Here is a 13736-nt window from a genome sequence, read left to right as displayed (position 1 = left end):
TACGTCCTCCCTGTTTACGTCCTCCCTGTTTACGTCCTCCCTGTTCTCCGTCCTCCTGTTTACGTCCTCCCTGTTTCCACGTCCTCCTGTTTACGTCCTCCCTGTTTCGGTCCTCCCGTCCCTGTTTACATCCTCCTGTTTCGGCGTCCTCCCTGTTTTACGTCCTCCTGTTACGTCCTCCCTGTTTACATCCTCCCTGTTTACGTCCTCCTGTTTACATCCTCCCTGTTTACGTCCTCCCTGTTTACGTCCTCCTGTTTACGTCCTCCTGTTTACGTCCTCCCTGTTTACGTCCTCCTGTTTACATCCTCCTGTTTACATCCTCCTGTTTACATCCTCCTGTTTACATCCTCCCTGTTTACATCCTCCCTGTTTACATCCTCCCTGTTTACATCCCCTCCCCTGTTTACGTCCTCCTGTTTACATCCTCCCTGTTTACGTCCTCCTGTTTACATCCTCCCTGTTTCGTCCTCCTGTTTCGTCCTCCCTGTTTCGTCCTCCTGTTTACATCCTCCTGTTTACATCCTCCTGTTTACATCCTCCTGTTTACATCCTCCCTGTTTACATCTCCCTGTTTACATCCTCCTCCCTGTTTACGTCCTCCTGTTTACATCCTCCCTGTTTACATCCTCCCTGTTTACATCCTCCTGTTTACATCCTGTTTACATCCTCCCTGTTTACATCCTCCCTGTTTACATCCTCCCTGTTTACATCCTCCCTGTTTACGTCCTCCCTGTTTACGTCCTCCCTGTTTACATCCTCCCTGTTTACATCCTCCCTGTTTACGTCCTCCCTGTTTACATCCTCCCTGTTTACGTCCTCCCTGTTTACATCATCCCTGTTTACAACCTCCCTGTTTACAACCTCCCTGTTTACAACCTCCCTGTTTACGTCCTCCCTGTTTACGTCCTCCCTGTTTACAACCTCCCTGTTTCACGTCCTCCCTGTTTACGTCCTCCTGTTTACGTCCTCCTGTACACATCCTCTGTTTACATCCTCCCTGTTTACATCCTCCCTGTTCGTCCTCCTGTTTCGTCCTCCTGTTTACGTCCTCCCTGTTTCGTCCTCCCGTCCTCCTGTTTACGTCCTCCCTGTTTATCCGTCGGCACCTCCCTGTTTACGTCCTCCCTGTTTACGTCCTCCCTGTTTACGTCTCTCCCTGTTTCGTCCTCCTGTTTACGTCCTCCCTGTTTACGTCCTCCTGTTTACATCCTCCTGTTTACGTCCTCCTGTTTACGTCCTCCTGTTTCACGTCCTCCTGTTTACATCCTCCCTGTTTACATCCTCCTGTTTACATCCTCCTGTTTACATCCTCCCTGTTTACATCCTCCCTGTTTACATCCTCCCTGTTTACATCCTCCTGTTTACATCCTCCTGTTTACATCCTCCTGTTTACATCCTCCTGTTTACATCCTCCCTGTTTACATCCTCCTGTTTACATCCTCCCTGTTTACATCCTCCTGTTTACATCCTCCCTGTTTACATCCTCCTGTTTACATCCTCCTGTTTACATCCTCCCTGTTTACATCCTCCTCCCTGTTTACATCCTCTCTGTTTCGTCCTCCTGTTTACGTCCTCCCTGTTCGTCCTCCCTGTTTACGTCCTCCCTGTTTCGTCCTCCCACGTCCTCCCTGTTTACGTCCTCCTGTTTCGTCCCCCTGTTTACATCCTCCTGTTTACGTCCTCCTGTTTACATCCTCCTGTTTACATCCTCCTGTTTACATCCTCCTGTTTACATCCTCCCTGTTTACATCCTCCTGTTTACATCCTCCCTGTTTACTCCCTGTTTACATCCTCCTGTTTACATCCTCCCTGTTTACATCCTCCCTGTTTACATCCTCCCTGTTTACATCCTCCTGTTTACATCCTCCTGTTTACATCCTCCTGTTTACATCCTCCCTGTTTACATCCTCCCTGTTTACATCCTCCCTGTTTACATCCTCCTGTTTACATCCTCCTGTTTACATCCTCCCTGTTTACATCTTCCATGTTTACAACCCCCTGTTTACATCCTCCCTGTTTACATCCTCCTGTTTACATCCTCCCTGTTTACAACCTCCCTGTTTACATCCTCCCTGTTTACAACCTCCTGTTTACATCCTCCCTGTTTACATCCCCCTGTTTACATCCCCCTGTTTACATCCCCCCTGTTTACATCCCCCTGTTTACATCCTCCCTGTTTACATCCTCCCTGTTTACATCCTCCCGTTTACATCCTCCCGTTTACATCCTCCCCGTTTGCATCCTCCCGTTTACATCCTCCCCGTTTACATCCTCCCCGTTTACATCCTCCCAGGTTTACATCCTCCCAGGTTTACATCCTCCCTGTTTACATCCTCCCTGTTTACATCCTCCCGTTTACATCCTCCCTGTTTACATCCTCCCTGTTTACATCCTCCTGTTTACATCCTCCCTGTTTACATCCTCCCTGTTTACAACCTCCCTGTTTACATCCTCCCCTGTCGGCACCTCCCCTGTCGGCACCACCCCTGTCGGCACCACCCCTGTCGGCACCACCCCTGTCGGCACCTCCCCTGTCGGCACCTCCCCTGTCGGCACCACCCCTGTCGGCACCACCCCTGTCGGCACCACCCCTGTTCGGCACCACCCCTGTGTACACCAGTTGTCGACACCACCCCTGTCGACACCACCCCTGTCAGCACCAGTTGTTGTGGTTGAGAGTTGGTCCTTTAAGATGCTGTGGTCTCAGTTGTAATGTTCTGTGTTCTAGGTAAAAGAGCAGAAGGAGCTGAAAAATGTAACTTCAAAAGGTAAGGATGGTGACCAGCAAACTGACTCAAATGCTTTTTCAAAGGTTTCAGAATTTGAGGTAATACGAAGTTATGACATGAATATAAGTTGTTTTACACAACAGGTTGATGTTTATTGATTTATCCATATTTTATTATCCCCTCTGTACCTACCTCCCTCCGTACCTCCCTCCCTCCGTACCTCTCTCCCTCCCTCCGTACCTCCCTCCCTCCGTATCTCCCTCCCTCCCTCTCTCCGTACCTCCCTCTCTCCGTACCTCCCTCTCTCCGTACCTCCCTCTCTCCGTACCTCCCTCTCTCCGTACCTCCCTCTCTCCGTACCTCCCTCTCTCCGTACATCCCTCTCTCCGTACCTCCCTCCGTACCTCCCTCCCTCCCTCCGTACCTCCCTCCCTCCCTACCTCCCTCTCTCCGTACCTCCCTCCCTCTGTACCTCCCTCTCTCCGTACCTCCCTCCCTACCTCCCTCCCTCTGTACCTCCCTAGCTGCGGTGTCAGCAGGAGGGATCACAGCAGAGGGGTTGTTCAAGATGATGAGGGACCAGGCCATTACGGTGATTGTGATGGACGCCCGCTGCCTCCGAGACTTCCAGGACTCACAGATCCAGGTCCCCACCCAGACTGTCATCAGTGTCCCAGAGGAGGCTATCAACCCTGGGTACGGAGGGAGCGATGGGGCGGAGGGTTTTATGGTTGATCCAGGTCTCCGCTCTGACCATGCCCAAATAAATGTATTAAAAATGACTAATAATCACTACGGGCTACAAGCGGTCTTCTCTGGGGCCACATTCAGCCCGTGGGCCGTGTGTTGTGCACCCCTGCACAGGGTAACAGGTCATGATTCTGTTCTCACAGCATCACAGTGAACCAGATTGAGGCCAATCTACCTGATGCGTCCAGAGAGACGTGGAAGAGACGGGGGTTCGTAGATTACATCATCCTACTGGACTGGTTCAGCTCTGTTACAGACCTCAAACTGGGAAGCACCTTACAAAGCCTCAAAGATGCTCTCTACAAGGTAACATAGCGTAGGAATGTGTGTTCCCTGCAATGCTTCCTCAGTCAGTGTGTTTCCATTGTGGTAATGTGTGTTTCCATTGTGGTAATGTGTGTTTCCATTGTGGTAATGTGTGTTTCCATTGAGGTAATGTGTGTTTCCATTGTGGTAATGTGTGTTTCCATTGTGGTAATGTGTGTTTCCATTGTGGTAATGTGTGTTTCCATTGAGGTAATGTGTGTTTCCATTGAGGTAATGTGTGTTTCCATTGAGGTAATGTGTGTTTCCTCAGTCAGTGTGTTTCCATTGAGGTAATGTGTGTTTCCATTGAGGTAATGTGTGTTTCCATTGAGGTAATGTGTGTTTCCATTGAGGTAATGTGTGTTTCCATTGTGGTAATGTGTGTTTCCTCAGTCAGTGTGTTTCCATTGAGGTAATGTGTGTTTCCATTGAGGTAATGTGTGTTTCCATTGAGGTAATGTGTGTTTCCTCAGTCAGTGTGTTTCATTGAGGTAATGTGTGCTTCACAGTGGGACAGTACCACTATCCTGCGTAGTGAGCCCATGGTTCTGGAGGGAGGCTATGAGAGCTGGCTCCTCTTCTACCCCATGTACACATCCAACGCCAAAGTCAGACCACCCCGAACACACAGCTACAGCACCCTCCCACAGCGTGAGTACCCCTTAACCCTTACCTTAACCCTAATCCCCTGAACACACAGCTCCAACACCCTCCCACAGCGTGAGTACCCCTTAACCCTTACCTTAACCCTAATCCCCTGAACACACAGCTCCAACACCCTCCCACAGCGTGAGTACCCTTAACCCTTACCTTAACCCTAACCCCGGAACACACAGCTACAGCACCCTCCCACAGCGTGAGTACCCCTTAACCCTTACCTTAACCCTAACCCCCCGAACACACAGCTCCAACACCCTCCCACAGCGTGAGTACCCCTTAACCCTTACCCCTCACCCTAACCCCCCGAACACACAACTATAACACCCTCCCACAGCGTGAGTACCCCTTAACCCTTACCTTAACCCTAATCCCCGAACAAACAGCTATAACACCCTCCCACAGCGGACCACTTTCACATATTTCTGTCTGTACCCCAAACACACCACAGCACTGAGCTATTCGCCGTTCAAGCAAGAAATACAGCCGGTAGGACTCTGTCTGTAGAAATACAGCCGGTATGACTCTGCCTGTAGAAATACAGCCGGTAGGACTCTGCCTGTAGAAATACAGCCGGTAGGACTCTGCCTGTAGAAATACAGCCGGTAGGACTCTGTCTGTAGAAATACAGCCGGTAGGACTCTGCCTGTAGAAATACAGCCGGTAGGACTCTGCCTGTAGAAATACAGCCGGTAGGACTCTGCCTGTAGAAATACAGCCGGTAGGACTCTGCCTGCAGAAATACAGCCGGTATGAAATACAGCCTGTAGGACTCTGTCTGTAGAAATACAGCCGGTAGGACTCTGCCTGTAGAAATACAGCCGGTAGGACTCTGCCTGTAGAAATACAGCCGGTAGGACTCTGCCTGTAGAAATACAGCCGGTAGGACTCTGCCTGTAGAAATACAGCCGGTAGGACTCTGCCTGCAGAAATACAGCCGGTATGAAATACAGCCGGTAGGACTCTGCCTGTAGAAATACAGCCGGTAGGACTCTGTCTGCAGAAATACAGCCGGTAGGACTCTGCCTGTAGAAATACAGCCGGTAGGACTCTGCCTGTAGAAATACAGCCGGTAAGAAATACAGCCGGTAGGACTCTGCCTGTAGAAATACAGCCGGTAGGACTCTGCCTGCAGAAATACAGCCGGTATGAAATACAGCCGGTAGGACTCTGCCTGTAGAAATACAGCCGGTAGGACTCTGTCTGTAGAAATACAGCCGGTAGGACTCTGTCTGCAGAAATACAGCCGGTAGGACTCTGCCTGCAGAAATACAGCCGGTAGGACGCTGCCTGTAGAAATACAGCCGGTAGGACTCTACCTGCAGAAATACAGCCGGTAGGACTCTGTCTGTAGAAATACAGCCGGTAGGACGCTGCCTGCTTGAACGGTGACTAGCTCAGAGACACATGAAACCATGACACGACCCCAGGAATCGATAGAACATCAGTCAGAGATTCACAAATTGGATGTAACATTCAAAATGAGTTAGTCTTTCCTTTTTAAGTTGATATGCTACTTCAGCATGGTGCCGTGTGGTGTTGATGGAATTGATCCCACATTGTCAGTTAGCTCCGTTTTAACATGGTGTTCAACTTTGAGATCTCATTTTTCTCCTGGTGTAATTGAACCCAGGGTAGGGTCGTAGACATCAAGTGGGGAGAACAAGTATTTGATACACTGCCAATTTAGCAGGTTTTCCTACCTACAAAGCATGTAGAGGTCTGTAATTTGAGAAGAAAAAAAATGTAGGAAATCACATTGTAGGATTTCTAATGAATTTATTTGCAAATTATGTCTGACCCACTGGGAATGTGATGAAATAAGATCAGAAATAAATAATTCTCTACTATTATTCTGACATTTCACATTCTTAAAATAAAGTGGTGATCCTAACTGACCTAAGACAGGGCATTTTTACTAGGATTAAAAATCAGGAATTGTTAACTGAGGTTAAATGTATTTGGCTAAGGTGTATGTGAACTTATATTTCTTATTCCATCCCTTTACTTAGATGTGTGTGTATAAGGTAGTTGTGGAATTGTTAGATATTGCTGCACTGTCAGAACTAGGAGAACAAGCATTTCACTACACTCGCATTAACATCTGTGTATATGACCAATAACATCTGCTAACCATGTGACCAATAACATCTGCTAACCATGTGTATGTGACCAATAACATCTGTGTATATGACCAATAACATCTGATAACCATGTGTATGTGACCAATAACATCTGCTAACCATGTGACCAATAACATCTGCTAACCATGTGTATGTGACCAATAACATCTGTGTATATGACCAATAACATCTGATAACCATGTGTATGTGACCAATAACATCTGATAACCATGTGTATGTGACCAATAACATCTGCTAACCGTGTGTATGTGACCAATAACATGTGATTTGGTTTAGACCTCTGGATTCAGTTAGAGTCAAACCATGACTTCAGTAGGAGTTATTGTAGCATTACTTGTTCATGTTTTCTGTTGAGCAGTGAACTTCAGCTACCCGTCACTGGAGGAGCCCAAACCTCCAACCCCTCCTCCCCCAGAGCCGGACCCTGAACCCCAGGCTCCCCCTGCCTCCCTGGGTAGCGTACAGGTGAACGGAGCCCCCCTGGAGGATCTGACCCCCTCCACATGGATGGAGGCTGACGCCACAGACTCACCCCACACAGGGTTCACTCACCCTGGAGTAGACCACAGCAAGAAGGACCCTGGAGCCGGGCCAGGGACCCCCAGCCAGCCTGGAGGGACATCCAAGCACATCCCACAGGTTACTGCACGAGCTCATGCATTTGTTTGTTTTTATCATTCATTCAATAAATATTTAGCTTTTTAAATATATTAAAAGGATAGTTTACCCAAATCACAAGATGACATTGGTTTCATTATTTATTTATTTATTTTACCTTTATTTAACCAGGCAAGTCAGTTAAGAACAAATTCTTATTTTCAATGACGGCCTAGGAACAGTGGGTTAACTGCCTGTTCAGGGGCAAAACAACAGATTTGTACCTTGTCAGCTCGGGGATTTGAACTTGCAACCTTCCGGTTACTAGTCCAACGCTCTAACCACTAGGCTACCCTGCCGCCCCTCCACTCTGACCACTAGGCTACCCTGCCGCCCCTCCACTCTAACCACTAGGCCACCCTGCCGCCCCTCCACTCTAACCACTAGGCTACCTACCGCCCCTCCACTCTAACCACTAGGCTACCCTGCCGCCCCTCCACTCTAACCACTAGGCTACCCTGCCGCCCCGCCACTCTAACACTAGGCTACCCTGCCGCCCCTCCACTCTAACCACTAGGCTACCCTGCCGCCCCTCCCTCTAACCACTAGGCTACCCTGCCGCCCCTCCACTCTAACCACTAGGCTACCCTGCCGCCCCTCCACTCTAACCACTAGGCTACCCTGCCCCCCGCCACTCTAACAACTAGGCTACCCTGCCGCCCCTCACTCTAACCACTAGGCTACCCTGCCGCCCCTCCACTCTAACCACTAGGCTACCCTGCCGCCCCTCCACTCTAACCACTAGGCTGCCCTGCCGCCCCTCCCTCTAACCACTAGGGCTGCCCTGCCGCCCCTCCCTCTAACCACTAGGCTACCCTGCCGCCCCTCCACTCTAACCACTAGGCTACCCTGCCGCCCCTCCACTCTAACCACTAGGCTACCCTGCCGCCCCTCCACTCTAACCACTAGGCTACCCTGCCACCCCATGTGGAAAAATGGTCATGTATTACGTACCATGGCTTGCATTGGATTTGTGACACAAGTCATAAAACCAATAGCGTTTTGAAAACAGTGCCAGGGAAAACTAAACTAAATCATGGATCGTTCTCATACATTGAGACGGCGTACAGGGTAAAGGAAACCAATTGTCATTTGGGTCAACTATCCCTTCAAATATATTTCAAGAGAACGTCACAATGAGATATTTATAGCTTTTTCCTAGTTCTCAGTAGTCCAGAAAGACTGTTAATGTCACCACTTAACCTGCCCAGGGACTGTGGTTGAAAATTAGCCGGCTGGCTAAAACCGTCACTTTTACAGAAACGTTGATTTAATGTGCACTGTCCCCGTAAAAAATAAATAAACTCAAAACTTTAATTTCTGCTTTTTATTGTTCTTCAAATGTCTAATTAAAAGCTTAATCCTTCCTGTTTGTTACCCCCCTCCCCTCTCCTGCCGTTCCTCGCTCCCCCAGATTGACCGTACCAAGAAGCCATCAGTCAGAGTCTCAGGCGGGTCTAAACCCCCCCTGGATGCCCTCCCCAGGGACCTGCCCCCCTCCTCCCAGAATGGCCCGTCTGTACCCCAACCCAACCGCTCGGTCAAACCGGCCTTTGACCCGGCGGTGCTGCTGACGGACGAGGAACGAGGTCAGATCCACACAGAGACGGCTGCTCTGACGGAGAAGGCCCGGAGAGAGCAGGAACAACGCAAACAGGAACGCCGCACCGAGGAGGAGGAGTGGAGAGAGAGGAACGCCCGGGAGAACGAAAATGAGGAGATGGAGAGGAGGAAAGAGGAAGAGAACAGGACTCAGGAGAGGAAGAGGTTGGAGAGACACAAGGCAGAGGAGGAGAAGGAGAACGGGGTTAGGGAAGAGCGAGAGAAGAGGGGGAAGGAGCAGAGGGAGGATACGCCAACCAACGGTGATTCTCTGGACTCGCCGGCTCCCAACCGTATCGTCACTGAGATTAAGGTCAGTGTCTCTGTTTATCTGCGGCTGCATTCACTCATGTCATTTAAAGCTTTGGTTTGGTGCACGCATGGGAGGAGGGAGTTTCCACCATCTTTCTCACACCAGTCTTTTTTTAAACCATGAGGAGTGAACAATTTAATGGTATCCAATTGGTAGTTAGTCGCTGCAACTCCTGTGCGTTCTCCGAAACCCAACCAAGCCGCACGGATTCTTGACACAATGCCCACTTTAAACTGGACTTAACCTGGAAGCCATCCGCACCAATGTGTTGGAGGAAACACCAGTGTCGGAAACACAGACACTGGGTGACCGGGTCAGCGTGCACTGCACCCCCCCACCGCTAGTGCGCGATGGGACAAGGACAGAACCTCCCCTAACCCAGACGACGCTGGGCCAGTTGTTCTCCCGGTCGAGGCCGACTGCGACTGAGCCTGGATTCGAACCCAGAATCTCGAGTGGCACAGCCTTAGACCACTGCGCCACTCCGGAGGCCAGTGTCTGTCATTATACCCTGTTATACCCTGACTACAACGCTCACGTCGCAAAATAAATATAGAAATGTATGTTATTCAATTATTGCACCTACACGGCTCGCCCGCGTCCACGAGCGTCTCCGTTGCCAAGGGCTAAAAAGAAGTCAGTTCTATTTGTGACGCAGGTCACGCTGCAAGTCCTGCCTCTCCCATCTCCTCATTGGTTTATAGAAGCAGGTACCCACGTGCCATCTCCTCATTGGTTATACCCACGTGGGTGATTGAAAGACGAACTGTGTTGCCGGTTGTTGTGGTAATACTATGACAGTTTAGATGCCAATTACCATATAAGTTCAAAGATGAAAAAGCCTGGAAGGAGGAGAGATGACTAGAAACAATTCGGTTGACCGATTTATGTGTGGATTAATTGTCGGAGTAGAGGACCTTGTGCATTTCAGGTAAAAAAACAACTCAATGTTTATATCCCAGGACAAATTAACTATAGCAACAGCAAGCTAGCTAAATAGGACAAATTAGCTAGCAAGTGCACGCTAAATTGCCATAAATGTTTAATACTTTTCGACCTGTCCCCAAATGAATGTAATTGGTTCAGAGTTTGTTTTGATATTTTAACCTGCGTGTCGTGGTCGTGTTTGGTGTGGGGGGACAAAATAAATGTATGCATGATGGAGCACAGCCGGTTTGGGTTACCTTTACTTATACAGGTACGTCAATTAAGAACAGATTCTTATTTACAATAATGACCTGTCAAACACATCAATACACAACAATGACTCCTATACACATCTATATTCACATCAATTATACTACACACCCTCTGGCTTCTGCTCCCCAAATATTGTAACCCAACTAAACTCTTAACATCCTCTCACTGTCAACTGCGTTTATTTTCAGCAAATTTAACCTGTGTAAGAATTTGTAAGAACATAACAAGATTCAACAACTGAGACAAAAACTGAAATGGAAAAATGTGTCCCTGAACAAAGGGGGGGTCAAAATCAAAAGTAACAGTTTCTGGAGTGGTGTGGCCACCAGCTGCATTAAGTACTGCAGTGCATCTCCTCCTCATGGACTGCACCAGATTTCTTGCTGTGAGATGTTACCCCACTCTTCCACCAAGGGACGTGAAAGTTCCCGGACATTTCTGGGGGGAATGGCCCTAACCCTCTGATCCAACAGGTCCCAGACATGCTCAATGGGATTGAGATCCGGGCTCTTCGCTGGCCGTGGCAGAACATTGACGTTCCTGTCATGCAGGAAATCACGCACAGAACGAGCAGTATGGCTGGTGGCATTGTCATGCTGGAGGGTCATGTCAGGATGAGCCTCCAGGAAGGGTACTACATGAGGGAGGATGATGTCTTCCCTGTAACGCACTGCGTTGAGATCACCTGCGATGACGACAAGCTCAGTCCGATGATGCTGTGACACACCACCCCATACCATGACGGACACTCCACCTCCAAATCGATCCCGCTCCAGAGTACATCAATCATGCTCCAGAGCACAGGCCTCGGTGTAACTCTCATTCCTTCAACGATAAATGCGAATCCGCTCGCCCCTGGTGAGACAGAATCACAACTCGTCAGTGGAGAGCAATTTTTGCCAGTCTTGCGACGGTGGGTTTGTGCCCATATGCAACATTGTTGCCGGTGATGTCTGGTGGGGACCTGCCTTACAACAGACCTACAAGCCCTCAGTCCAGCCTCTCTCAGCCTATTGCGGACAGTCTGAGCACTGATGGAGGGATTGTGCATTCCTGGTGTAACTCGAGCAGTTGTTGTTGCCATCCTGTACCTGTCCCGCAGGTGTGATGTTCGGATGTACTGATCCTGTGCAGGTGTTGTTACACGTGGTCTGCCACTGCGAGGACAATCAGCTGTCCGTTCTGTCTCCCTGTAGCACTGTCTTAGGCGTCTCACAGTCCGGACATTGCAATTTATTGCCCTGGCCACATTTTCAGTCCTCGTGGCTCCTTGCAGCATGCCTAAGTCACGTTCACGCAGATGAGCAGGGACCCTGGGCATCTTTCTTTTTGTGTTTTTCAGAGTCAGTAGAAAGGCCACTTTAGTGTCCTAAGTTTTCATAGCTGTGACCTTGTGGTCTGTAAGCTGTTAGTGTCTTAACGACCATTCCACAGGTGCATGTTCATGAATTGTTTATGGTTCATTGAATAAGAAATACAGTGTAGATATTGGCCAGCATCCTGGAGTCGCCTTGTCACTGTTGACGTTGAGACTGTTGTTTTGCGGGTACTGTTTCATAAAGCTGCCAGTTGAGGACTTGTGAGGCGTCGGTTTCTCAAACTAGACACTCTAATGTTCTCTTGCTCTGTTGTGCACCGGGGCCTCCCACTCTTTCTATTCTGGTTAGAGCCAGTTTCCGCTGTTCTGTGAAGGGAGTAGTACACAGCGTTGTACAAGATCTTCAGTTTCTTGGCAATTTCTCGCATGGAATAGCCTTCGTTTCTCAGAACAAGAATAGACTGACGAGTTTCAGAAGAAGGTGCTTTGTTTCTGGCCATTTTGAGCCTGTAATCGAACCCACAAATGCTGATGCTCCAGATTCTTAACTAGTCTAAAGAAGGCCAGTTTTATTGCTTCTTTAATCAGGACAACAGTTTTCAGCTGTGCTAATATAATTGCAAAGGGGTTTTCTAATGATCAATTAGCCTTTTAAAATGATAAACTTGAATTAGCTAACACAACGTGTTATTGGAACACAGGAGTGATGATTGCTGATAATGGGCCTCTGTACACCTATGTTCATAGATATTCCATTTTAAAAATCAGCCGTTTCCAGCTACAATAGTCATTTACAACATTAACAATGTCTTCACTGTATTTCCGATCAATTTGATGTTATTTTATTCTTTCAAAAAGGACATTTCTAAGTGACTCCAAACTTTTGAACAGTTGAAGTGGGAAGTTTACATACACTTAGGTTGGAGTCATTAAAACCCGTTTTTCAACCACTCCGCAAATGTCTTGTTAATAATAACAAACTATAGCTGTGGCAAGTTGGATAGGACGTGTACTTTGTGCATGACACAAGTCATTTTTCCATCTCCACCAACTTGAAGGACTTTTGGAGATCATTCCACATGAGTGGTGCCAAAAGACTAAACGCAGATTGACCTAACTCGATGGAGAATGATCTCCAGGGTTAGCTATCCCTGAGTCCAGGTCTGGTAACTTGTACGTCTGAAGGTTACCAATGAGGTCAATTATGACGGACGTTTATGCCAAAGGGCTTTATAACCAAAAAGAGCGCAATGCATCAAACTACGAGACTTCAAGGAGGGCCGGCCTACTTTCTCCGTCTGCCTGTGGCAGTGAGTCTCTGTTTCTGTGATGCTGAAAGAGACACGAAGCATCTAACCGTTTCTCCCAGTCTCTACTGTACCTTTCCAGCCCAACGCCAGTAAGCCCATCCCATAGCCAACCCATCTCTTAATATGAACCCCATCCATCTCACCTGTCTGATAGTATCCACAACTGGATACTATCTATTAGCCACCAGTTAGTAAGTCGTCTGTCCCCAATGACCAGCGGAAATCTGATAAGCCCATCCCATGTGTAACCCATATCCTACTGCAGTGGTTCTCAAACCTCTCCTCAGGGACCCCCAACCGGTCCAAACCTCTCCTCGGGGACCCCCAGCCGGTCCAAACCTCTCCTCGGGGACCCCCAGCCGGTCCAAACCTCTCCTCGGGGACCCCCAGCCAGTCCAAACCTCTCCTCGGGGACCCCCAGCCGGCCCAAATCTCTCCTCGGGGACCCCCAGCCGGCCCAAACCTCTCCTCGGGGACCCCCAGCCGGCCCAAACCTCTCCTCGGGGACCCCCAGCCGGTCCAAACCTCTCCTCGGGGACCTCCAGCCGGTCCAAATCTCTCCTAGGGGACCTCCAGCAGGTCCAAATCTCTCCTAGGGGACCTCCAGCCGGTCCAAACCTGGCACACCTGATTCAACTTGTCAACTAATCATCAGGCCCTAGACTAGGTGAATCAATCATCAGGCCCTAGACTAGGTGAATCAATCATCAGGCCCTAGACTAGGTGAATCAATCATCAGGCCCTAGA

General features: G+C 48.9%; 1 protein-coding gene across 1 annotated transcript in view; it reads left to right on the top strand.

The window, feature by feature from the left end:
• Window positions 1-13736, top strand: part of LOC135552417 (ubiquitin carboxyl-terminal hydrolase 8-like) — a 35792-nt gene that overhangs the window by 730 nt on the left and 21326 nt on the right. The window contains exons 2-8 of the mRNA XM_064984016.1: window positions 2297-2312; window positions 2732-2771; window positions 3257-3428; window positions 3626-3788; window positions 4298-4439; window positions 6948-7228; window positions 8661-9161. Of these exons, the coding sequence (XP_064840088.1) occupies window positions 2297-2312; window positions 2732-2771; window positions 3257-3428; window positions 3626-3788; window positions 4298-4439; window positions 6948-7228; window positions 8661-9161 (1315 nt within the window). The remainder of the gene's footprint in view (window positions 1-2296; window positions 2313-2731; window positions 2772-3256; window positions 3429-3625; window positions 3789-4297; window positions 4440-6947; window positions 7229-8660; window positions 9162-13736) is intronic.

This window comes from Oncorhynchus masou, chromosome 2, assembly GCF_036934945.1.
Source record: "Oncorhynchus masou masou isolate Uvic2021 chromosome 2, UVic_Omas_1.1, whole genome shotgun sequence".
Classification (NCBI taxonomy): Eukaryota; Metazoa; Chordata; class Actinopteri; order Salmoniformes; family Salmonidae; genus Oncorhynchus; species Oncorhynchus masou.
The sequence above is the reverse complement of the archived record's forward strand: the minus strand, read 5'-3'. Positions and strand labels throughout refer to the sequence as shown.